The sequence below is a fragment of the Balaenoptera acutorostrata genome, chromosome 20 (assembly GCF_949987535.1).
Source record: "Balaenoptera acutorostrata chromosome 20, mBalAcu1.1, whole genome shotgun sequence".
In the NCBI taxonomy this organism is placed as follows: domain Eukaryota; kingdom Metazoa; phylum Chordata; class Mammalia; order Artiodactyla; family Balaenopteridae; genus Balaenoptera; species Balaenoptera acutorostrata.
The window spans coordinates 48553420-48577723 of NC_080083.1; the positions used below are offsets into that span (position 1 = coordinate 48553420).

The window sequence follows — 24304 nt, forward strand, 5'->3', positions numbered from 1 at the left end:
GCGCAGTGGAATTCCCAAATCAATAATTCTAAGGCATCCTTAGAATTTCTTCCTTTTACTCATTTCACTCATGCAAGTTAATTAATTCAAGAGCTATTTTTTGAGCACCTATTATGTGTCAGATACTGTTCTAGGCATGGGGGATAGAACAGTGAATACAAAATTATTTACCCTCATGGAACTTAAATTCTAGTGGAGAACATGCCAAAATTAAGGTAAATAAGCAAAATGTAGAATACGTTAGTGATAACTACTAAGAAAAATTAAGCAGGGAAGGGAGAAAAAAGTCTATCTGTGTAAATATGGTGTGTGTGTGGGGGTACAGTTTTAGATAGGGGTGGTGAGGGAAGGCATCACTGAGGGGACATTTAGGTATCTCCCTGAAGGAGATGAAGCAACAAGCCATACTGATATCTGAGAGAAAAGTATTCCAGGCAGAGGTCTTGATATGGGTATATTCTTGGAGTGTTAAAAGCACGGTGAGGGGAACCAGTATGCTTCCAGAAGCAAGAGAAGCCAGAGAGGCAAGAGTAGTAGGAGGTGAAGTCAGAGAGGGGATGGGGGGGCAGATCATATAATGCCTTGACCTAAGGACTTTGACTTTTACTCTTATTAAGGTGGGAAATCTTTGAAGGGTTTTCAGGAGAGGAATGTCATGGTCTGATTTGTGTTTTCACAGAACCATTCTGCTTGCTCTGTTGAGACTAGATTGAAGCCAGGCTGGGGCAGAAGCTGAGAAACCAGGTTGTAGATGAAGGTGGCTTGGACCAGTAGCAAAGGGTGAGAGATAGTTTTGATACGTTATGAATGTATGGCTGACAGGATTTACTGTTGGTTTGTCTGTGCAGTGTGAGAGGAAAAGACGGGTTAAGGATGACTCCAAGGTTTTAGACTTGAGCAACTAAAAGAGTGGAGTTGCTGTTTACAGAGATGAAGAAGATTGTGAGAGGAGCAGGTTTACGGAGGAATATTAAGACATTAAATCTTGAGATGTTTATTTGATATTCAAAGTAGAGATGTCGGGTAGGTAACTCCATAAATATGGAGTTAGTCCATGGATGAGGTCCAGATAGAGATATAAATTTGGAAATCATCAGCATATAGATGAAACATAAAACCCTGGATCTGTTTGAGATAACCAAGGGAATGTACACAGCAAAGAGTACAGATTAGAAAAATGAGCCCTGGGGCAGTACAACATTTAGAGATGGGGGAGATGAAAAAGAACAAGTCAGGGAGACTGAGAAGGAGGCGCCACAGAGGTAGGAAAGTGTGGTGTCTTGGAAGTTAAGTGAAGACAAAGCTTCAGGGAAAAAAGAATGATTAACTGCATCAAATGTTGTTGACGAGTCAAAAAATAAGAAAACTGAGAAATGGCCATTGGATTTAGCAATGGACTTTATAAGAGATCCTGGTAAGTGTGAATTTTCTGGAGTGGTGTGGGCAAATGCCTGATGGGAGTGGATTCAAGGAAGAAAAGGGTGAGAAGATTGTTGATAGTGATTAGAAACAACTCTTTTAACCGGCTACAAAGTCTTTGTACTTCTACGTCCCAAATAGTCCATGAACCTACCTTTTCCTCTTTATTCTTAATGTTAATGCATTTGCTCAGGCTTTCCTTTCCTGTGGACTTACTGCAGCGATCTCTTTGCCTTTAGCCTATGACCCCATAGAGCCAACTTATATACACATGCCAAGTTTATCTTCTCAGAACACTAGTCAGATCATGCTCCTCCCCTGCTTAACGTCCTTCATTTTCTTCCCCACACTTAACAGGATAAAGGTCAAACTGATCATCGTGATTATGCCGTTTGTGATTTTGCCTCTGCCAACTTTTCTACTTTTATATTCTGCCTCTTCCCCATACTTTTCTGTTCTCTAGCCATACCAAACTCTTTGAATTTCCCTAAATGCACTATGTTCTTTTACTCCTGTCTGTCTTTGCAAATAAAATATGGTACTGTTTCTGAACATCCCTTCTCATACTTTAGAAGCTGTGGCTTCCCTGAGACCCAGGTTAATAGGAAGAAGCAGAGGCTTATTCTAGTTTTTAGAATCTTAGGAAACTTTACATTTAGGTGAAATCATCATCTCAGTAATGTAACTTATCAAGCCCAGTACAGAGATGTACATTCAGACTAGTTAACTGTAGGTTAAACTCTTCTCCACTTTACTATCCCAGTTTAATCTACAACCCCCTGCGCAAGTCACCAAAATAAATTATAATAAAAAATAAACAGAAGAGATCAGAGAGTGAACCTGTGAATATAATCTTTGTCCTCAATTGAGAGATCGTATCCTTCTCTGCAGTTAGTATCTTTGACCTACAGCATCTGTCTGTCATCACTGGAAAATTTCAGATGGATTCAGTTCATCACCGTACCACAGCACCACTTAATCTCTACTAATGTTTCCCAACTTTGGCTGCAATTTGTAATTATCCAGGAATATTTCTAAAGAAATATTCATGCCTGGGTCTCACTCTCAGTGATTCTTGTTTAATTGATTTGGGGGAGTAGCTTCAGCACTGAGGATTTTTCACAATCCCTGGATTCCTAGATCATTCTAATGTGCAGCCAAGATTGAGACCTATATGTATGCTCTTCAGCATCCAGTTTCAACAGATAAGAACACTAAATATAAATTAAGTAAGTATGTGTGTGTATATATACAGTTATTGTTGACATTCAGTTATATTTTTAACTATTATAAATTGCTGTGCTGGACCTTTTTTTAAAGCTTCAACTTCACAGAATGTTAAAAAAAATAATAAATTGACAAAAACAAAGAAACCCCAGATTCCTTCTGGCTCTGTCATTCTGTGAATCTAAGAAGTACTTATGTGTAGAGCTATCTGTCTTACTAGGAAACTCCACGTGGAGAAAACTGTTAGATCAAGCTCAAGAATTTAAGTGAGCTATACTGAGTACCCAGTTTGAGGGGAAGAAGTTTGAAATCAGAGATTATTTCAAATTCACCTTGGAATTTTTTCATCTTTTTTTTTATATCCTACAACCATATTGTTAGAGCTCCTTAACATGTCATGGTATGTTTGTATATAGATGTGAATAAACTATATTCCCTTTTGCAAGGAGGTGACCTAGAATGGTGGAGAAGAGAACAGGCCTTAGAATCAGGCCATTTCAGATCCTGGGTCCTGCACTTACTAACTCTACAGTTGTGACCATTTTTGCTTAAAGTCTCGACTCCTGTTTCCTGATCTAGTAAAAAGAAAACTAATATTTATCTCATAAGGGGTTTTTTTGTTTTTTGTTTTTCTTTTAATTTTTGGCTGCATTGGGTCTTCGTTGCTGCATGCGGGCTTTCTCTAGTTGCGGCGAATGGGGTCTACTCTTTGTTGCGGTGAGTGGGCTTCACGTTGTGGTGGCTTCTCTTGTTGCGGAGCACGGGCTCTAGGTTCATGGGCTTCAGTAGTTGTGGCTCGCGGGCTCTAGAGCGCAGGCTCAGTAGTTGTAGCACATGGGCTTAGTTGCTCCACAGCATGTGGGATCTTCGCAGACCAGGGATCGAACCCCTGTCCCCTGCATTGGCAGGCGGATTCTTAACCACTGCACCACCGGGGAAGTCCCGTCTCATGAGGTTTTACTGAGAATTGAACCACATAAATTCGTAAAACATTTATCATAGTGCCTGACACATAGTAAAGACCAAGTAGGTAATGACTTTTTTCACTAATGTTGGCACACTCTAATAAGCTTGAGCTTCACTTTTTCCTTTTCAGTTATGTAGGATATTTATTTAACTAGTTTCATGCTATTTAATAGTATGTATTCTTGAAATGATATGGTGAGAATGGCAATTTGCCTGTGTCTTCCTCCCCGAAACCTATAATCTCAGTCTAATCCCAATCTAATCATGAGAAAAACATTAAACAAACCCAGCTGAGGGACATTCTACAAAATTCCTGACCAGTACTCCTCAAAACTGTCAAGGTCACCCAAAACAAGGAAAGTCTGATAAACTGTTATAGTCTGAGGAGACAGGATGACTAAATGTAATATGGTATCACGGAATGGAAAAAACAGTAGATAAAAACTGAGGAAATCTAAATAAGTATGGACTTTAGTTAATAATAATGTCAATATTGATTGATTAGTTTGGACAAATGACTAGACTAATCTAAGATGGGAAGCCAGGTTTAGGGTTTATAAGATCTCCCTGTACTGTCTTAGCAACTTTTCTGTAAATCTAAAACTATTCTAAGATAAAAAGTTTACTTTTAAAAAAAGCAAAAAATATATAATTGTAGACACCTTTATTTTTAACAGAGTTACTCTATTAATTTAACTCAGTGTTAGGCTTGATATTTTGTATATTCATTGTGCACCTTGAAAGCACAGTAATCAACTTTTAAACTACTGACATTATTACTGGTGATTGCTCCATTTACAATTAGCAAGTCTACCTTGTTTCCCTGTTATTAGTCATCATCATTGATGCATTAGCTACATCATGAGAATCAAAACATTCTGTGTTTAGCAGAACTTTTCTTGAGCTACAGATCAGACTTTTTAGGACATTTTGGATGCCTTAGGCAAATATAAATTAATAACTCATCATAGAGAAGTTATTATTTTTTTAATTTAGAGTATACAAGCTAGGTCTATGAAAACCTGTGAACTTGGCAGTTTTATATTCTGGCAAACTTTGAAAATATTTTATAGTATACTTTTGAAAAGTGTTAGCTGTAGTACTTATGGCATGTTAATCAGTATATTTTATTTGGTGTAGAATGCTTCCTTTTCTCTTTAAAGAAACACTGTATATGTTTTCTTAAGAACTAAATAAACTTTTAGGTGGGTCTGGGCTTCCCTATGAAAATTTTTATTGATAAATAAAGATCATGGAGATAGATGTGGAGGATAAGGTCATAGTGCTTTTGAATGATGCCGCTCATCTTTTCTTTTCATAGAAATAGTTTGGATAAGAAAAGAGAAACACTGAACTCCTAAAACTGTATCTCAAACCATATCAATACCACTTTTTGGTTTTTTCCTTGAACTTAATTTGATGAATACATTAATTTTAGAGCTGGCCCTTGACAAAATTAATTCAACTGTTGTTTTTTCTTTTCAAGGAATACCTTTTAACTCCCAAGTTGGCACTGAAAATACCAATATGAAAAAGGCTTTCAAAGGCACATTTTGAACATTTTACAGTCCAGAGATAGTCATATAAATAATTATTATACAGTGTGGCAGTGCTATAAAACAGATATGTATAATGTGCTTTGGAAGCACAGAAGAGGGAACGTTTAATCCTTTCTGATAGGCCTCCAGAAAGTCTTTACAGAGAAGATTGGAAATGACATTTAAGCCATCTTTTGGTGAAAGGATGTTGTTGATCATGATAATGATAGATAAAAGAGTACAGTTATCATTTAATAAGTATTTACTTAGTGCCAGATGGCATGCTGTGTTTTATATTACTACATTTGTTTCTCACCACAACTCAATAGGGTATTACTGTATCAATTTCACAGAAGTATGTAGATGAGTGATCATGACTGTGTTCTAATAAAACTTTATTTATGGGCACTAAAATTTCAATTTTATACCATTTTTATTTGTCACAGAATATTATTTTTTTAAACTGTTTTTCAGTTATTTAAAAATGTAAAAACCATTCTTAGCTCACTGGCTGTCCAAAAAAAGGCGGCAGGGTAGATTTGGCTTATGGACTAGTTTACTGACCTCTGGTTTATATGATGAAGGGGATTTATTGGATTATATAACTGTAGTCCAGAGATAGGGTACTTTTCTTCAGTAATTCAGTGTCAACAAGGATCTTAGTGTCTTCTGTCTCTCTACTGTAACTTTCATAGTGTTAGCTTTATCCCGTAGTTTATTCCCCTTGTGTTTACAAGATGGTAGTCAGTATATCCAGGGTCTCCATGGGTTATCTTCCATGTCTAGGGAGAGACAAGACCTTTTTCAGAAGCTCTTTCTAATCTCTCTTGAACTTAATCCCATCAGGTTTTACCCCTACCACTCCACAGGGACCATACTAAATCATCTACATTGACAAATTCAGTGATCAATTCTCACTCTTCATATTACTTGACCTGTCAACATCTGATCTTTTCCCTTCCATGAAACTCTTTACTTGACTTCTGTACTCTTCTAGTTTTGTTCCTGTTCTCTGGCCACTGCTTCTTATTGTCTGCTGGTCTCTCCTCATACCTGCAGCCTCTACATGTTGAATTCAGCCCCAAGGCTTAGACCTCTGACCTCTTTTCTCTCTCTCTGTCTCTCTCCTATCTATACTCCCTTCCTTGGGAATGTCATACACTTTATTTATTTATTTATTTAATAGTCAGGCTATAGTTTATTACAGCAAAGGGATAAAAAGCAGGATCAATAAAGGAAAAAGGTACATCAGGCAGAAGCTGGAGGATACCAGGTATAAGCTTCCAAGAGTCCTCTCCCAGTGCAGTCACACAGGACATACTAAATCCCCCAGCAATGAACTGGAGAAACACATGCAAAATGTTTTCTGCCAGGGAAGTTTGCTTGAGCCTAAAAGTCCAGGGTTTTTATTGGGGTAACTGCAGTGCTGATTGCAGTTACTGAAACTTCAGACCCCCCAGAAGGAAAGCAGGTGTTCACCATAAATCACATTTTTTACACACACTGTCCACACAAGCTGGTATAATGTGGTTCAAGACCTCAAGCATGCACAGTGCCCTAACCAGTTAGTAGCATAGGGAACATTCTAAGACCTCAGTTCCTAGGAGCCAGCCAAGGCTAGTCATACAGGTAGGCCCTTCTGAGAATGTACAAGATTTGAGTAACTCAAGGCTACTGGGTTAATTCTTTACTTCACAGATAGGTATCAAATTATCGTGAATTTAATGTACTATATAAATACATATCTGATAAAGCAGTACATTATAAAATACGTACATCAAATTATTAAATTATAATTAAATGTAAATAAATATATCATAAATGTTATATGACATATCATATATATGATAAGCAGCACATTAAATGCAAGGTATTATTATTATTACAAATGAGTAATGAGGGCTAGAGCTGTCCTAGGGTGTGACTGAGCTGAGTAATAAGGGACATTTGCAAGGCAACTCCTCAGAGCAGTGAATGGGAGGCTGTGAAAAAATCCCACTGAAGAGTTTTTCTCTCTGATAGAGATAATTTTGTCACTAGAACCATTTTGTCCCTCTCCAGTTTGTGGGAATGTCATACACTTTAAATGTGATTTATGTAATGATGGCATATGTATGTGTCCATCTCTGCTTATTTGTCTAATAGGCATCTCAAACTTAGTATGTCCAAAACTGAGCTCCACATACTCTTCTCATCCCCAAGCCTATTCTCTCACAGTCTTTCCTATCTCAGTAAATTGCAGATCCATTGTTTGGGCCCCAAATAGCAGAATTACCCCTGACTTCTTTCTGTATCTTTCTCTTCTGACAGCAGATTCTCTCCACTGTTCCTTCAGAATATATCCAGAATCTGACCTCTTCTCACCACCTCTACTACTCACTTAGTCCAGGTGTTTATCCTTTTCATGTTTTTTCAGTAGCCTCTTAATTGGTCTCTACTTCTGTCCTCTTCTGTTCACTTCAGTTCCAAACCACTACCACCACCACCATCTTAATGATTTGTTTGTTATAGTAAAAGACAGTGGAGGGTCTGGAAATGAAGACAGATTTTTGAAACCAGACACTTTAAATTTTAGGATTGCTACTTACTAGCAGTGTGATTTTGGGAAAGTCACTTTTCTTCTCTGAGTGTGTCTTACATTTAAAATGGGCATAGGGCTTCCCTGGTGACACAGTGGTTCAGAATCCGCCTGCCAAGGCAGGGGACATGGGTTCGATCCCTGGTCTGGGAAGATACCACATGCCATGGAGCAACTAAGCCCGTGCGCCACAACTACTGAGCCTGTGTTCTAGAGCCCGTGAGCCACAACTACTGAGCCCACGTGCCTAGAGCCCGTGCTCCGCAACGAGAGAAGCCACCACAATGAGAAGCCCACACACTGCAATGAAGAGTAGCCCCCGCTCGCCGCAACTAGAGAAAGCCTGCACGCAGCAACGAAGACCCAACACAGCCAAAAATAAATAAACAAAATAAATAAATTTATTTTAAAAAATGGGCATAGTACTTGTTTCATTGAATTATTAGTAGTATTAAATGAGATAATGTTGTAAAGACCTTACTGACCCCATAGCCAGCAGAGAATAGATACTGAACAAATTGTAGTTCTTTTCTCTTTTCTACACCAAACAGATGAGCTGCTTTTCATCTTTTCTGGTTATCATCGTGCTTATGTAGCCAAGGAACATCTTCTGTATGTACCTCTTCATAAGTGGAACTTGGCTGATAAATAAATCTAGCTTATGTTCCTGGTCCCTACTTTTGCATTTTCATTACATTCCATATATGTCCTCCAATTCATGTCTCCCCTTGTTGGCAGTAAGTGTATACAGTTCTTGCAGATTCATACCTGAATAGTAAAAGAGACCAGAGTTCAAACCTGAATAGTAAAACTTTATATGTATAATAGATTATATGTATATAGTTTTAATAGTTCCCACCCCTTCTATTAAGGTCATATATTTATACTTCTAAAGGAGGATTGAAGACAGTCAACTTCAAAATCTTAATTCATAAAATCTAATATTTATTCTGGCACATTATTTAACTGTGAATGCTAAAGATGGGCTGGGGCTACCAAATTCAAGGTCACTTAAGTTGTTTATTTTTCAACTGTAATATTTTGATCCTGGACTGAGAAGAATAATCATTTGAAGTATCTTCTACTTGCAGGAAAGAAAACATTTGTCTTGGACTTGGGCACTTTCTTATAAGCCTTTCTCTAACTTAAATTTCTTCATAGGAAAACACTAAATACGGAATATCCCTATGTGGTTGGTATTTTTTTTACTTAGACTATTTTAGTGTATTTATAACCTGAGTTGAAAGCTGTTCACACTATGAAGTAAATATTCCTATGACATTTTTCCCTTTTAAATAATGGGACGAGGAAGTCCATTAAAGGTGTATTGTTTTATATTATTTGCTGGATTTAATTTAGCATACTGATAAAAAAATGTTCTCTGATGAGAACAAATCTAGGAAACCTAAGCTCTAATTTTAAAAGCTAGCACTTAAATTGGACAGTCAGGTCTTTTCTTTTTAAATTTTGTACCTGTTACATCAGTGGGATTTCCTTTGTAAAGCTCAATAAGTATATTTGAAGAAAGTCTTTAACTCAAGCTTGATGAGTAAATTCTAACTTCACAGACACAGCCCTGTTCTCCCTTCTGCACTTCAGGGTGAGGTAATGAGTCTTATGTAAGTAACTTGACTTACTTGATGACTGAAGGTCTTCTGTTTTGTCCATAAATGTAGTTGTATGTATTATGTGTGGGAGGTCTTATCTGTACTGAAGGAATTGTGTTTTAAGGAAAGCAAAAATATGTAAAGTACTGTACATCATTGCAGTCTTGCTGTTTTGGATAATGGAGTCATTGATTGCATAGCATACCACAAGACACTTTCAAAGAGCTTGAACTTTTTTTCTGTACCATCTTGGGTCAATGGTGAGTTTATTATTTTAAAAAAATCTTTAGCTGTTTACTTTTACCTGAGAGTTAATCTCAACTCTTATGACTAACCTCCACTGGAGTAAGACATGGTTAAGATTTCAGTCGTAGAGGAGTGATTTGCTCAAATTTACTGCAATGTATTTCTGATTTAATTTTTTAAATTCAGGCAATTAAAACATTTTAGATTATGATGGTATCAAAATTGGTGACTTTTTGTCTTGCCGTTGGCTGGCTGACTCAAAACTGTCTTAAACCATTTCTTGTCTGTAGTTGTCCTGTAGGTTGTTTTATTGATACGCTGACATACTGCAGATCGTGCAAATTTAATGCTGTTTGAAGCCTTGTTTTTTTATTTCTTATTCTCCTTTTATTATTTAGAAAGACATCCTGGTGAGGGGAAATGTCTGTATTTTATTCATATTACTTCTTACGTACTTCAGGGGCATGTTTTGATGTTAAAACAGAGAATGTGATGCATGTATGTAATTTTATCCATGTGGAAAATGAAAATTTAAGACAGGCCTGAATACAAGTGTTGCTCATTGTAATTTATTCCCAAGTAAAAGAGAAGAAAGAAATTTGCTTTAAAAAATTAGATGATCAGTAGGAAGGGAAATTGACTCGGACTGTATTTACATATCCCGATCCCTGATATAAGATGCCACAGATTTCTTGTATAGTTTTATCTTTTCATAAAATGAATTTTTGTTTCACAATAATTTAGGACCTCATAATACTTTATTTTTTTTCTTTACCTGTTGAGAGACCTGGATTGTTTGACATGTAGAATTTCCCACAATCAGTATTTTTGTTGATTATACACTCAAGAACAATTCAGCATTTTCTTCTGTTCTTTGTTTTTCCTGGAAACTGACAGCTAGTTTCAGAGGTTTGACTAGACTCAGGTTTGATTGCTTTGGCAAAACTGTAGTTGTGTTCCTATCATTAGGAGGCATATAATGTCCAGTTTTTTCTCTTTTTTGATGTTACTAGCCATTGATGTTCGATGGCTGCAGAGATATTAATTAATTGCAATTTGTGAAATGGTGATATTTTATCTTTTGTTTCCCATTTATTTGGAATAATTTTATAGAGAGAGCTCTCTTATATACTTTTTGGCTACTAGTACAGTTTATATAGGAAATGTAGGATGAATTGCTAACTCTTTCACTTCCACAGTTTTCAAGATAATGAACTGGGCCCCTCTCAACCTCAGAAGGTGACCAGTTAGTGTGGTAGTGCTGTGGTTTGTTTGTTGTTTGTTTGTTTGTTTGTTTAAATCATTATGATCTGTAGTCAATTGTACATTTAGTTAGTTAGTTCTCTGGTAGAGCTAGGAAGAGATCCATGGGACAGTATTCCCTGAGTTCTTGCATGTTGATGAGCTTCTTCACTGAGTCTTTTTTGACATGACCTCAATTTTACATTGTCTTTAATAGCTTCTTTACTGTTGCATATGTCAGGGTGTTCCAAGTTCATCTAGTACTTTTCCTTTGCTAAACCAGCTGGTTCTTTAAGAAGTTCTGATTTCTTTTAATGGAGAATGGCATTTGAGGATAACAGTCTGGGCCCTAGGAGTGGTTAGTACTACTTGATTAGTCAAGATGTTAGGTGTTTTAAGTGGACAGAGCTAGGACATACATGTGACTTATAAGACTGTACTGATGTTTCCAATATAGATTCAATACTAAAGAGTTTTTACTTAACTTCTTCTATAGTCTTATATCTATAGTTCCTTTCTTCCACACTGAAAATTCTGGTTCTCAAGATGATACCATTAGAGTATCCCATAATTATTCATCTGCTTTATCCCGCTTTTTAAATACAGTGGTCTCACAACATTACAATTACCAGTTTTGATTTCTGAAATCAGTTACTTTTTGTTTATTCTTTCTTCGTTTGTTTTGGCTGTACTGTATCTTCATTGTCAGATCTTATAGCCATTACATATTATAATCTCTCCATTTAAAACTCTTAGTCTTTTTTTTTTTTGAACTTTTATTTTTTTATACAGCAGATTCTTGTTAGTTAACTATTTTATATGTATTAGTGTCTATATGTCAATCCCAATATCCCAGTTCATCCCCCCTGCCCCCGCTTTCCCCCCTTGGTGTCCATACATTTGTTCTCTACATCTCATTTAGTCTTAATTCTACAGTCAGTTGTATATGTAATGCTCACCACCAGTCCTTATTTAATGTCTCTCTAGTCACTTTGGTTGCCTAAAGGTAGTCTCCTGGTAGAGCTAGGAAGAGGCCCATGGGAACAATATTCCTTGAGTTCTTACATGTTAGTAATAGTTTTTCTTTACTCTTTATACTTAAAGGTAAGTTTTACTGGTTGTAAAGCCTTTGGTTCAAATTTTCTTTCCTTGTGTGTTTTAAATATATTATTCCATTTTCTTCTGTTGTTTTCTCTTATTAATCATGTGATGTATTTGCCTAAATGCCCAAAGGATTTTTTTCCCCTTTTCTTTAAAGTCCAGTAGTTTTAGTAGAAAATGTCTTGGTACATTGATCTAAGTTGATTAAGTAGGACACAGGGTGCTCTTGAAATATGTAGTTTCAAATATAGATGTATATATATGTGTGTGCACGTATAAATGTATTTATACACATATATAACTATGTATATTACACACACATAGCTACTTTTTTTCCTCTGGAAAGCTTTCTTGAATTATAGTTTTTCAGTATTTGTTCTATTCTCTCACTTTGGTTTTCTTCTTCAGGGACTCCTATGTTTATCCTTATGCTGGATCTTCTTTGCCTGTCTCCAGTATTTATCCCCTTCTTGCAGATCCTTTTTAATCTATTTCTTCTTTTTAAAAATTTTGTTAAAGATTTTCTTCCATCTTACCTTCTATTTCTTTTAAGATCTTTTGTGTTTGTTTGCTCTTGTATTTCTTATAGTTTAGTCTTCATTACTGAAATGATTTTTGTTTGTTTTCTCATTATTTCTTGGTTTCTCCCTCCTCATTTCTGAGTTTTTCTGATTCTGATTTATGTTGCTCTTTCATGTATTATGTAATTTTCCCATTATCTCTCATAAAACATGTAAATGTGACTTTTATTAGAGTAAAATATATAGCCCTAAGGATTATTTGACATACTTTAGATTAAATAAACAGATGTAATTAATTTAGACATTGCTTTAAATCAAGGCTTTTAAATTGAAATTCTGTGAATGAACTTCAGAGTAGATAACATTGCTTTATTATGTGCAAAGTGGAGTGTATATGTATGGGGGTAGGGAAAGAACACCTTCACTTTCTTTAGACTTTCAGAGAGGAGTGTAAACCATCCCCACAAAAATAAGGGTAAGGACCTTTGGTTTGTGTATGAAAAATCCTCAAATATTTTAATGATTGAGCTTAGAAGAAATGAAAACAAATGATAGATATAGTAGTTTTAAGATATAGATGTCGCCAGGGATGATATTACATCAATTTCATTATCTATTCGCTTATGATCGCTCTAATTTTATGCAGATGGAGGGAACGAGGAAGGACCGGATCGAAGACAGTCAAGTGTAGACGCTCGCCAAAGCCGCTCTGGGCAAGGTAAATTTTCCTCAAATTTATTATTAAATTAAAAAGAATAGATACCAGCTATTCCTTTCCAGTACTTAATCTGAGGACTGGGGTTTTCACTGGGTCAAGTTTAGATATTCTCATTTCTCATTTAGGAGTTCAGATGGTACAATCTAATTAGTTCCATATGATAATCATCTATTCAGGATAAAAGAAAATGAAAAATGGTCTCTTTTTTAACGATATTAAGGTTTTAAGTAATTTTGGAGCATTGTGGCATATGTCTGGATATCACTTTTGGAATATAACCAAAAGTAAATTTTTAGCAGTAACGTTTGTTGCAAGTATCATCACACTGGCTTTTGAAAGTTCATCAATGCAATATTTGTTGTCTTAGCTGTCTCAGAAGAAATGGGTTTTGTTTATAATTGTTATCTAAAATTAAGATCTTCTTACTTATTTTCCTTTTCAGTTTAAAATTTATTACCGTAGGCTTTTGACTGTTTTTTTTGAAGTGACAACTTCAAAACTAGGTTAAAGTATTCTCTACCAGTAGATTTTCAGATAGGCCTTCCCTAAGGAACATTTAAATTTGCAGGACTAGCACCTCCACATTTTTCTTTATAGTACTTATCACCTTTATATTTGTTTTCTCTATCCAAAACTAGAATGAATGTTGCATGATTGCAGAGATTTTTGGTTTTCTTTGTTCACTACTGTATTTCCAGTGCCAAGAATAAGTACCTGGTATATACAATAGTAGTTACTGAATGAATACTGTTGGATGAATGAAGTCATCTCTAAGAGAATGAGAGTTAGGAACCCAGACTGATTAAAATATTGCAAAATTTCAAGCAGTCATTACTGAGTTTAGTTTTTTGAGAGTATTTACAAATAAAATAAAGCCTTAGATATACAAATGTGTGATGTTTTAATCCTGTAAAAGTTCCTGGTTCATTTATTCTATAATCCTCTTCCCCTTTTTCTCCAACTTTGCTCTTCCCAAGTTTTAGAGTTGTACTATTTTTAATACAATTGTTTGCTGCAGAACAAAAAGAAGAATAATATATTCAGGTTGATTTGGAAATTTTAACTTACACAAGTACTTTTAATCATTTTTAAATAATATGCATGTATTGTAAATGTCAGGAATTTATGTAAGTTTTCACTTTTTCACCTTACATGTATTTTGATATAAAAAAAATTAAGAGAAAGACTGAATTGTAATATATAAGTATATCAAATCAACACATTGTACACCTTAAACTTATATAATGTTTTATGTCAGTTATATCACAATAAACCTTGGTGTCGGGGGAAAGAAAGAAAATGAGCTCATGTATTTAAAATCCTTGCTGGGCTACACCCCGCAGGCCTGCATGCCCTGTACTTGCCCAGCCTCAAGACAGAAGAAAGAGCCCAGAGTCAGCAACAGAGACATCAGTGGTTTAATGGATAGGAGAATCTTACATGTCTGAAGCAAGGTCCTGTGTGCAGCAGACAGTGGGCAGGATATGGCAGCAGTCTTCACTCCTGGGAGAGGGAATGGGTGAAAGTGTTTACCAGTTATAGGGGGAATTGATGTCAGGTTGGCTCATCGGTTACCAGGGAAACCACACCCCTCACTGCCCCTTTGATAAGTTATCGTGGTGGAGATGTTCTGATCTGAAGATTAGACCAGGCATTTACTGATTAGGCTCTATGATTAAGAGGGAAGGTCAATCATGTGAGTAGGGTGTAGGTGAAGAAGGGACTGGTGAACAGGGGTTGTAGAGAGAGCAAGAGAACAGCCACCTTGGGTGCCCTCATCATATAACCCTAAAAATGAAATTAGTGCAAATTAATAGAAAAATAATTATACTAACTTTTATTAAAGTTTAATTTTATTTAATGTCACAGATATAGATGTGGGAGATTATTAATTTACCTTGTGCCCTCTGAATTATGTCAGTTGAAATACTTTTCAAATCAATGAGTATAATTGAATTTTAGTAACAAAAGCTGAACTTAACAGCAAAATCAGTGATTTTCATGATCTGAGCACAGCTGCCTGATCTCAGAACTCATCAGGACTGATCTTAATTAGAAGTCATCAGGAACTGTATCATTATGAGAGTTAACTGATAGTAAAAGCATGTTTCTCACCTTCTTAGAGATTTTATTTGTAATACAGTAAGTCCCCTACATACGAATACTTCAAGTTGCAAACTTTCAAAGATGCGAACATGTGTTCGCATGTCCAGTCACATAAGTTAGTTCATGTCTGACGTATATTATCACGTACGTGCATCCTCTACAAGTGGTTGTGCTTTTGTGTACTTTACTGTACAGTACTGTATAGAGTACAGTAGTACAGTATCTTTATGTCAAGCCCAGGATGTCCAGAAGCAAGCATAAAAGCAGCAGTATATAGCCAACTGTGTTAGTTGTGTTGGACTTTCGAACAAATTGGACTTACGAACGCGCTCTCATAACAGAACTCATTCGTATGTAGGGGACTTACTTTATCTTTTTATTCAAAAGACAGAAATAAAAATACAAAGCCATCTATAATGAGTTGGAATGAATGAGAATCCATATTATCAGGAATAAAGAGATAGGATGAACAGATACTTCTACTTTTTCTCCTAAAAATAGTAGATCTTTTAGTAGTCCTAAAAGATCAGTAAAGGGGAATTAGAGAGGAGACAAAATCAACACAATTTTAGAAACTAGGGAGTATATGAATAATTGAAGACTGGACGCTAAACTCAGTAGCAGAGAAAATCAAGAAAATAATCTGATTTACCCTCCAAAAGACTAAAAAAACTCAAGAATGGCAGCATGTGGAAGTGGAAGTGAAAGGAGGATTGGTTGAAAGTCAGTTGAAGAAGCCCTTGGTTCCTGGGACCTCCTTCTCAAAATTAGCTAACCAGTCAGCTGGACAAGTGCCCAGCTCTTCACCCGTCACTTTGGCAAAGCCCAGAAATTTATTCTTTGGAGAGGGCAAAAATAGAGACTCTATCTAGAGCAGAAGACACCAGGCATAGTGGAGGGCAGGAGTTCCATACTGAAAATAATCAACCTTTTAGTCCTTTTCTCCTAACTATGAGCAGCTGACCAAGGATTACTAGATATTTGAGGAAACCCTGTAATATATGAAAGGTAGAGATTAAAATAAACAGGATAGAGCAACTGAGAACAGATCTTTTGCAGAGGAAAATAACCATTATAAACAACTTCAGGGAAATAAGAGAAAATAATACAGTCATGAAATAAGGAGTTACTGTAAAAGAGTAATAATTCTGATTTTTAAAAGAGGCTCTTAGACATTAAAATTCTGATAGCAGAGATCAAAAAAGCTTTGTCGAAGTACTTAGAAAATTAATGTTGAAGAAATCTGTGAAAAAGTCAAGTAAAAGAACAAAGGTTACAGAAAAGAAGTGAGGAGTATTAAGAAACTTACAGGGGCAGTCCAGGAATTTCAGTATTCAAATAATAGTAGTTGGGACTTCCCTGGTGGCGCAGTGGTTAAGAATCTGCCTGCCAGTGCAGGAGACACGGGTTCGAGCCCTGGTCTGGGAGGATCCCACATGCTGCGGGGCAGCTGAGCCCGTGCACCGCAACTACTGAGCCTGCACTCTAGAGCCCGTGTGCCACAACTACTGAAGCCTGCGTGCCTAGAGCCCATTCTCCGCAACAAGAGAAACCATCACAATGGGAAGCCCACGCACTGCAATGTAGAGTAGTCCCCGCTCACCACAACTAGAGAAAGCCCGCACGCAGCAACAAAGCCCCAACGCAGCCAAAAATAAATAAATTAATTTAAAAAACCCAAAAAACAAAAAACACCAGTAGTTCCCAGAAGAAACAGAGAAAATGAGGAAGAAATCATCAACAAAATGATTCAAGAAAACTTTCTTGGACCAAAGAACATGAGGTTCTGGTTCAAAAGGCTTACTGAGTACTCATTACAATGGATGAATATAAACACAAACTAAGACACATCATAGTGAAATTTCAAATCACTGGGTGACACAGAAGATCTTTCCATGCTTTCAGAGAGAGAAAAAAATGTGTCAAACAAAGTAACAGGAATCAGTTGGCTTTGGACTTCTTAATGGTAGCATTAGATACTAAATGAGAAATGGAGCATCATCTTCAAAATTCTGAGGGAAAATAATTTCAACCCCTTTGTATTTCATATGCATTGAAACTATTAATCAGATATAAGAGTTAAATTAAGATGTTTTAAGACATGTAAGGTTTTTGTTTGTTTTTTTGGTTTGTTTGTTTGTTTGTTTGCCTACTTTGTACCCTTTCTTAGAAGTCTGTTGGAGGATGTGATCCATCAAAATGAGAAAGTCAGCCAAATAAAAAAGGGAAAGGTTACAGGAAACAGGAAATTTAACAAAAGAGAAGGGTAAAGAAATCTTCAGCATACAATGAAAAGACAGGGTTGGAGGGCAAACAGACCAGATTGGAGTCGGTTAGAAGCTTCCAGAAGAGCCATTCTCAGGAAAATGAAATTGGTAGAAATCTGATGCATTTAATTATCTTTAGAAAAGTTTTAAGTAATTGATGAAAGGCTTAGGGTTGAATTGGTGATAAATACATAAAGTATTAAATGAAAAAAGATCTAAACTCAAATAAAAGCAAGTAATGTGTGAAAGGAGATGTTAGAATAAGTTCTCAGTCCTTGGGGTAGTGTCTGGAGTAGCTGAAGTTCATGTCAGTCACCTCCAGTGGTAAACCATATCAGTTTTCTCCAGTGTGGTACAAATATTTTTATTATTTGATTTGGACCATTATCGTTGAGCAGTAGTGCTCTAAAGCAGGGTGAGCAAATCTGGCCTGTGTGGCCTGCTTTTGTACAGTTAATAGATTTGATTTGCTAAGACACTTTTAATTATTTTTGTATCTGTGTTCATGTGGGATATTGGCCTTTAATTTTCCTGTCTTAGGATGTCTTTGTCTGATTTTTGTATCAAGGTAATCCTGGTCTCATAGAATCAGTTGAAAGTTGAGAGATACTTCTCCCTCTTCAATTTCCTGTAGTATTTTTTATAGAATTGATATTATTTTATTCATAAATGTTTGATAGAATTTCCCAGGGAGGCATCTGGGCCTGGAATTTTCATTGTGGGAAAGTTTTAAAATATAAATTAAATTTCTTTAGTAAATATAGGACTATTCAAATTAACTCTTTCTTCTTGAGTAACCTTTTTAAATCTATAGAATCTGTAGCGGTGTCACCTCTCCTCATTCCCAATATGGGTAATTTGAGTATTCTTTCTCCTTGTCTTGATCATTCTGGATAGAGATATATCAATTTTATTGACCTTAAAGAATCAGTTTCAGTTTTCATTCATTTTCTGTATTGCTTTCCTGTTTTCTATTTTATCAATTTCTTCTTTGCTCTTTATTATTTCCTTACTTCTGCCTGCTTTGGGTTTAATTTTCTCTTTTTCTAGCTTCTTAAGGTAGAAGCTAAGATCACTGATATTGGAACTTTCTTTTCTAATACAGGAATTTTAGTGCTATAAATTTCCCTCTATGTACTGACTTAGCTGCATTTCACAGACTTTGATGAGTAATGCTTTTCATGTATTTCAAAATACTGCCTAATTCCCCTTTTGGTTTCTTCTTTAACCCATGTGTTATTTAGAAGTGTGTTGATGTAGTTTTCAAACATTTGAGAATTTTCCAGATACCTTCCTCATATTAATTTCTGGTTTAATTTTGCTGTGGCCAAAGAACACACATTCCGAGTTAAATCACGTTTTATTGAGATTTGTTTTATGGCCCAGGAAATTTTGTATCTTAAATGTTCTGTGTGCACTTAAAATATGTGTATTATGCTCTTTGGGGGTGAAAGGCTCTATGAATATTAGTCTGGTTGAGTTAATTGATAGTGTTGTTCAAGTCTTCTATATCTTTGCTGATTTTATGTCTGCTCATTCTGTCAGTTATTAAGAGAGGAATATTGAAATCTCAGACCGTAAGTGTGGATTTATCTATTTCCCCTTGCAGTTCTACCACATTCCTCATACCACTGATCCTCTGGTCATCAGAAAGGATTCCCCTTCCTCAGAGATTTAAGTATGCCCTACAGCTGCCATTACTGAAATAGTCTTACCTATAGGCAGGGCTGGAAGAGGAAGGTAAAAAGAGAAAAAGGCCAGATCTTCCCACTCTCACAGTCCTATATGGTCTGTCCCCCCACCACTGCCCCATTTATACTCTCTAATCAGAAAGAGAAGACTTGTATCTGTTTGACTCTGGTGTGCCAATCCAGGATTTGGATTTCTTTTGAGTTCAGGCTGGGAGTTTGGTGACATTAAAAAACAACAGGAAATGCATCACTGAATTGGTTGTCCTTCAAGCTCTGGTTTCCTTCCACAATTTGCCTGCTACTGTTTAGTTTTCAGAGTCCTCAGATTGCTGCTCCATCATTCTTTCCAGGGTTTTCAGTTACATTGATGGGTTTTAGTTATATTCAGTTAAGGCAGAGTGTGCTTACTCCATTTTAACCCAGAACCAGAAGAGCTCTTCCATTTTTTTTTTAATAAATTGATTTATTTTATTTATTTTGGCCACGTTGGGTCTTCGTTGCTGCGCGTGGGCTTTCTCTAGTTGAGGCAAGCAGGGGCTACCCTTCGTTGCAGTGTGCAGGCTTCTCATTGTGGTGGCTTCTCTTGTTGCAGAGCACGGGCTCCAGGTGCACGGCCTTCAGTAGTTGCGGTGCGTGGGCTCAGTAGTTGTGGCTTGTGGGCTCTAGAGTGCAGGCTCAGTAGTTGTGGCGCACCGGCTTAGTTGCTCCATGGCATGTGGGATCTTCCCAGACCAGGGATCGAACCCATGTCCCCTGCACTGGCAGGCAGATTCTTAACCACTGTGCCACCAGCGAAGTCCCTTTCCGTTTTATTATATTTTGTGTTGACCTGTCTGGAGGGTAATATTCAAAATATTTAATAATTGGTATGCCATAAATATCAACCAACCAGAACAGATGCCAGTCTGTTCAGAACAAACATTATCTTTAAACAACTGATATGCCTGTAGAGGGCCATAACGCTTGATAATCTGCCCTGCCTGATTGTGGATATAGTTGCTATTTAAGTCTCTTCTCAGTAGTAATGGCAGACATGTAAGGTAAGGTGTCTGGTGAGGTGTGTCAATCTTTGGGCATGAGGGCTCTCTCCTGCGTGTTAACTAACTAGTTTGGCCTCTGATCTTTCAGATGCAGTGGATTCTGACTCAAATATACCCACACTCATTGCTCTGGTTTAGGGACAGAGACCTCTGATGTCATCTGCTTATCAAATGTAGGAGATGGGAGATGGCCTGACTGCTTGGACTGAATCAGATCCCATGCCACTCATTAAGATTACTGCCCCTGAGAACTTCCTGTTCCTTGCATCTCTTGCTTTTGTGGTTAAAACAGACCTGGAAACACTCTCATCTTTTACAGTTATTCTCCTACACATGCTGTGGGCTATAATTTCCTCCCTCCAGTTGCATGTAGTTTCTGTCTTCCATGGATTTCTTAACATTCCTCCTCCATTATTGGCTTTTTGTTTTGTTTTGTAATGCTTTAAGAATTTGTTCTTTTTAAGATACATTTTCTATCATTTCCCCACCACCTATATGGTTGTCATTTTAGTCTGAACTACCGTCGTTTCTTTCCTTTACTACTATTACAGTGTCCTTATTATTTCCATTCTTGCCAACATATAGTCTGTTGTCCATTTGATAGCTATACTGCTCTGGTTAAAATAAATCAAATCGTATATTTCCCCAAACTTGAAAAAAAAATTCACCAGTGGCTTCCTATCACATTCAGAATAAATTCCAAAGTCTTTTTTTTTTTTTTTTTAATTTAGGGAAGTCTCTTTTATTTATTTATTTATTTTTATATTTATTTTTGTGTTGGGTCTTGTTTCTGTGCGAGGGCTTCCTCTAGTTGCGGCAAGCGGGGGCCACTCTTCATCACGGTGCGCGGGCCTCTTCACTATCACGGCCTCTCTTGTTGCGGAGCACAGGCTCCAGACGCGCAGGCTCAGTAGTTGTGGCTCATGGGCCTAGTTGCTCCGCGGCATGTGGGATCTTCCCAGACCAGGGCTCGAACCCATGTTCCCTGCATTAGCAGGCAGATGCTCAACCACTGTGCCACCAGGGAAGCCCCCAATTCCAAAGTCTTTATCATTCCCTATATGACCCTACCTAAGCTACCCTTTTCCTAATACTTTATGTCCTCCCACTCCCTTCATTATCCACTTTGTTTCATCTATGCTGGCTTTTTTGCTTAAACATGTTAAAGAGTGTTTTCTTTTCAGGGCCTGTACATTTGTTCTTTCTTGACTAAAGGACTGTAGATTTCTACTCAGGTCAGAGAGGCCTTCTCTCTGACCACCTAAACACCCAGCTCTAGCCTTCATAATTGCCACTACTTTACTTGTTCATTGTTGTCTCAACTACCAGAAAACTGGTTTCATTTGAGCGGAGACTTCGTCTTATTCACCACTCTAGCCTTAGAACACTTGCATATAAAATTTTTTCAGTATTTGTTGAATGAAGGAATGAACAAATATCTAGCACTTAGTGTGCATGGGAAAGTATGTGGATGTGCCCAGGTCACATATTGATCCAATATTCACTTCTGTTATTTATGTAACTGAAAAAGTAAAGCAGCAGTGTGAGAAATTTGTTGGATGTATGTAGTTTGTCAGACTATCAACTATCTATTGATTTGTGAATTGAGGCTCTTGAAATAAGACTGTAAAACTGATTGTGACAGTTTAACCCTAGTATAGCCTTTAAGGTTGGGTGGTTATTTTTGGCTTTCCAGCGTAGCATTTTGTATATTATTGGGTTATATTATTTACTACATTTGGTCTTATTTGTCTGTTGGATCTCTATTTTTCTTAGTAATCTAGGAGTTCATTAATGGTAGGATCTTAGCATTTAGCACAGTACCAATGTCTTGCATTTAGGCCATCGAATTGATGAAGGAAGCTTATCAATTCTAGGAATTCTGGTTCTGTATTTCAGAAATCATGGGGTACTTCATCAGAATTGTTTTTTTATTGTACTAGCTCCATTTTCTGAATCAAATGATTTTTCATTAGAGGTCATCTGTACATAAGCCAACTTATTGCTTCTAGATACTAAATAGGTGCATGAGCTTATGTAATATGGCTGAAACCCAGTTTTGATTCACTTCTGCAAAGATAGCATTATGCAGGCATTAGACTCTGATATACAAGATGTGTATTGGTATAATAATACCTATGATCAGTTCATGCTGGAAGACTGGGAAATTGTACAGTATTTGACTTTGTGTGATTCCCATTATTTTTAGCCAGTTTCATTTGATTATTACATGCTGGTGTATCTATAGTAATAAGGTACTAAATTTTCAAATATGCTGTCTCCTGGTTCTTTTTCTTTCCTTATAAACATATAAAATATTTCGTAGAAATGAGATGTTCATGTGCTTGAAACATATACAAATTATTCTTTAGTCTGGTGATGATGATTTCTTTATTAAGCTCAGAGTGTTTTATTATATAGAATGATAAGGAAAATTATTTCAATATTCAGTATATCATTTCTTTATCTCAGTGTAAGAGTATATCTGGCATAGTGGCGTCACTAATGTACAGGATTATTTTGTTGTTTTAGTACTTTCTCCTTCTGATAAAAATTATTTAGCTTTCGACATAGATTGCTTTAGGAATAAAGAAAAAAATTTTAATAATACATATGTGCCAGGCTCTGAGCTAGGTGCTTTCACAAAATCCTCATTTAATTCTCAGAATAATGCTGTGAAGTAAGTATTATTTTCAGTCGGAAAATATTTCAGGCTTTACACTAATCTATGCCAAAAGTTTCGAATCAGACTTGTTGGTAGCACATATTTAGAATCTTTCTATTCTGGTATTTAAAACACAAATTTGTTTGTTGGTGGTTGGACCAACAGACTTGAAAAGATCTGACCTTAAATGATAAATCCTTCTGAAGTGTCTTTATTTCTAGTCATGTTTCTTCTGAGATTTAACTTCTTGTTGATAATTCTTTGTGTAACACTCTTTTTTCCAAAAAATTAAACTTGAAATTGGCCCTCTAGCCAACAATTTCTTATTATCTTAGGGTGCTAGGGGTATGTCAGAATGTGTTTATATATTTCAGTTACACTTTATATTTTTAAATGTGAGTTATAATAATTGTATTAAGTAAAAAATTACTTTTATCAAACAATGTAGACATTTAAAAAGGATACGTTAGGACTTCTTCCTCTTCCACTCCCCTAAAGTAACTAGTATTAACTGTATTCAGTCTGTATCCTTCCATGATTTCCCCTAAACTCATACTGGCACATGCATGGGTGTGTGTGTGTGTGTGTGTGTGTGTGTGTGTGTGTGTTTGTGTGTATTACTTTGAAGATTTTAAAAAATAAAATGCAGTTTTAATTCTCTTCTCCCTCAGTTAACAGTGTAGCATGGCCATACCTCCAGGAACATACTTAAATTCTAATTTCTTAAAATCTGTATAATCCTCCTTAGCTAAGTAATCCATAATTTTTTCCACCATTTCCTCATCTATGAGTGTTCAGATTTTAAAAGTGATTCATAATAATTTACTTAGTAATATCTTAAACTCTAGGAATATGCAACCCTAAGCACGTTTTGTGTCAGAACATATTAAGTATCCTACTTAGTATTATGATAATTGGACTAGTTAACACTAGAAGGTTTGTAGAAGCCACTCCTTGCTTATCCATATTTATGAATGAAACGGAATAAAAGCATGGGAACTAAAAAGGTTGGAAAAGGTATGTTGGACATTTAGAAAGATTCTGATTTAAAATATTTTTATCTGAATTCTTCTGTCAAGAGATAAAAATGACAAAAACCTCTTTGAAAAACTTCATAAGTTTTATTGAAGGGTCATAAAGAGTTGGATAACAAAGGATGAGGAAGGAACGTATTAGTGAAGCCTAGGGTAACATTATTATCTAGTAAATACATTTTGTGTTTTGTTTTGTTTGAGGACCAGGCTGGATTTAATAAGTTTTATTCCTAGTGAAAGATTGAAGAGCTGGTTCCCACAAGGGGGCAGACTAAGACAATCTGAAATCCTTGACACTATAAACAATATTTATTTTAAATTCATAATTGATTTACTAA

General features: G+C 36.2%; 1 protein-coding gene across 7 annotated transcripts in view; it reads left to right on the forward strand.

Annotated features, from left to right (window-relative positions):
- TANC2 (tetratricopeptide repeat, ankyrin repeat and coiled-coil containing 2) overlaps nucleotides 1–24304 on the forward strand; it is a 360962-nt gene that overhangs the window by 81712 nt on the left and 254946 nt on the right. For all 7 annotated transcript variants that reach the window (XM_057535654.1, XM_057535645.1, XM_057535646.1 and 4 more), the window contains exon 3: nucleotides 13092–13163. In XM_057535654.1, coding sequence (XP_057391637.1) covers nucleotides 13092–13163 — 72 coding nt within the window. The remainder of the gene's footprint in view (nucleotides 1–13091; nucleotides 13164–24304) is intronic.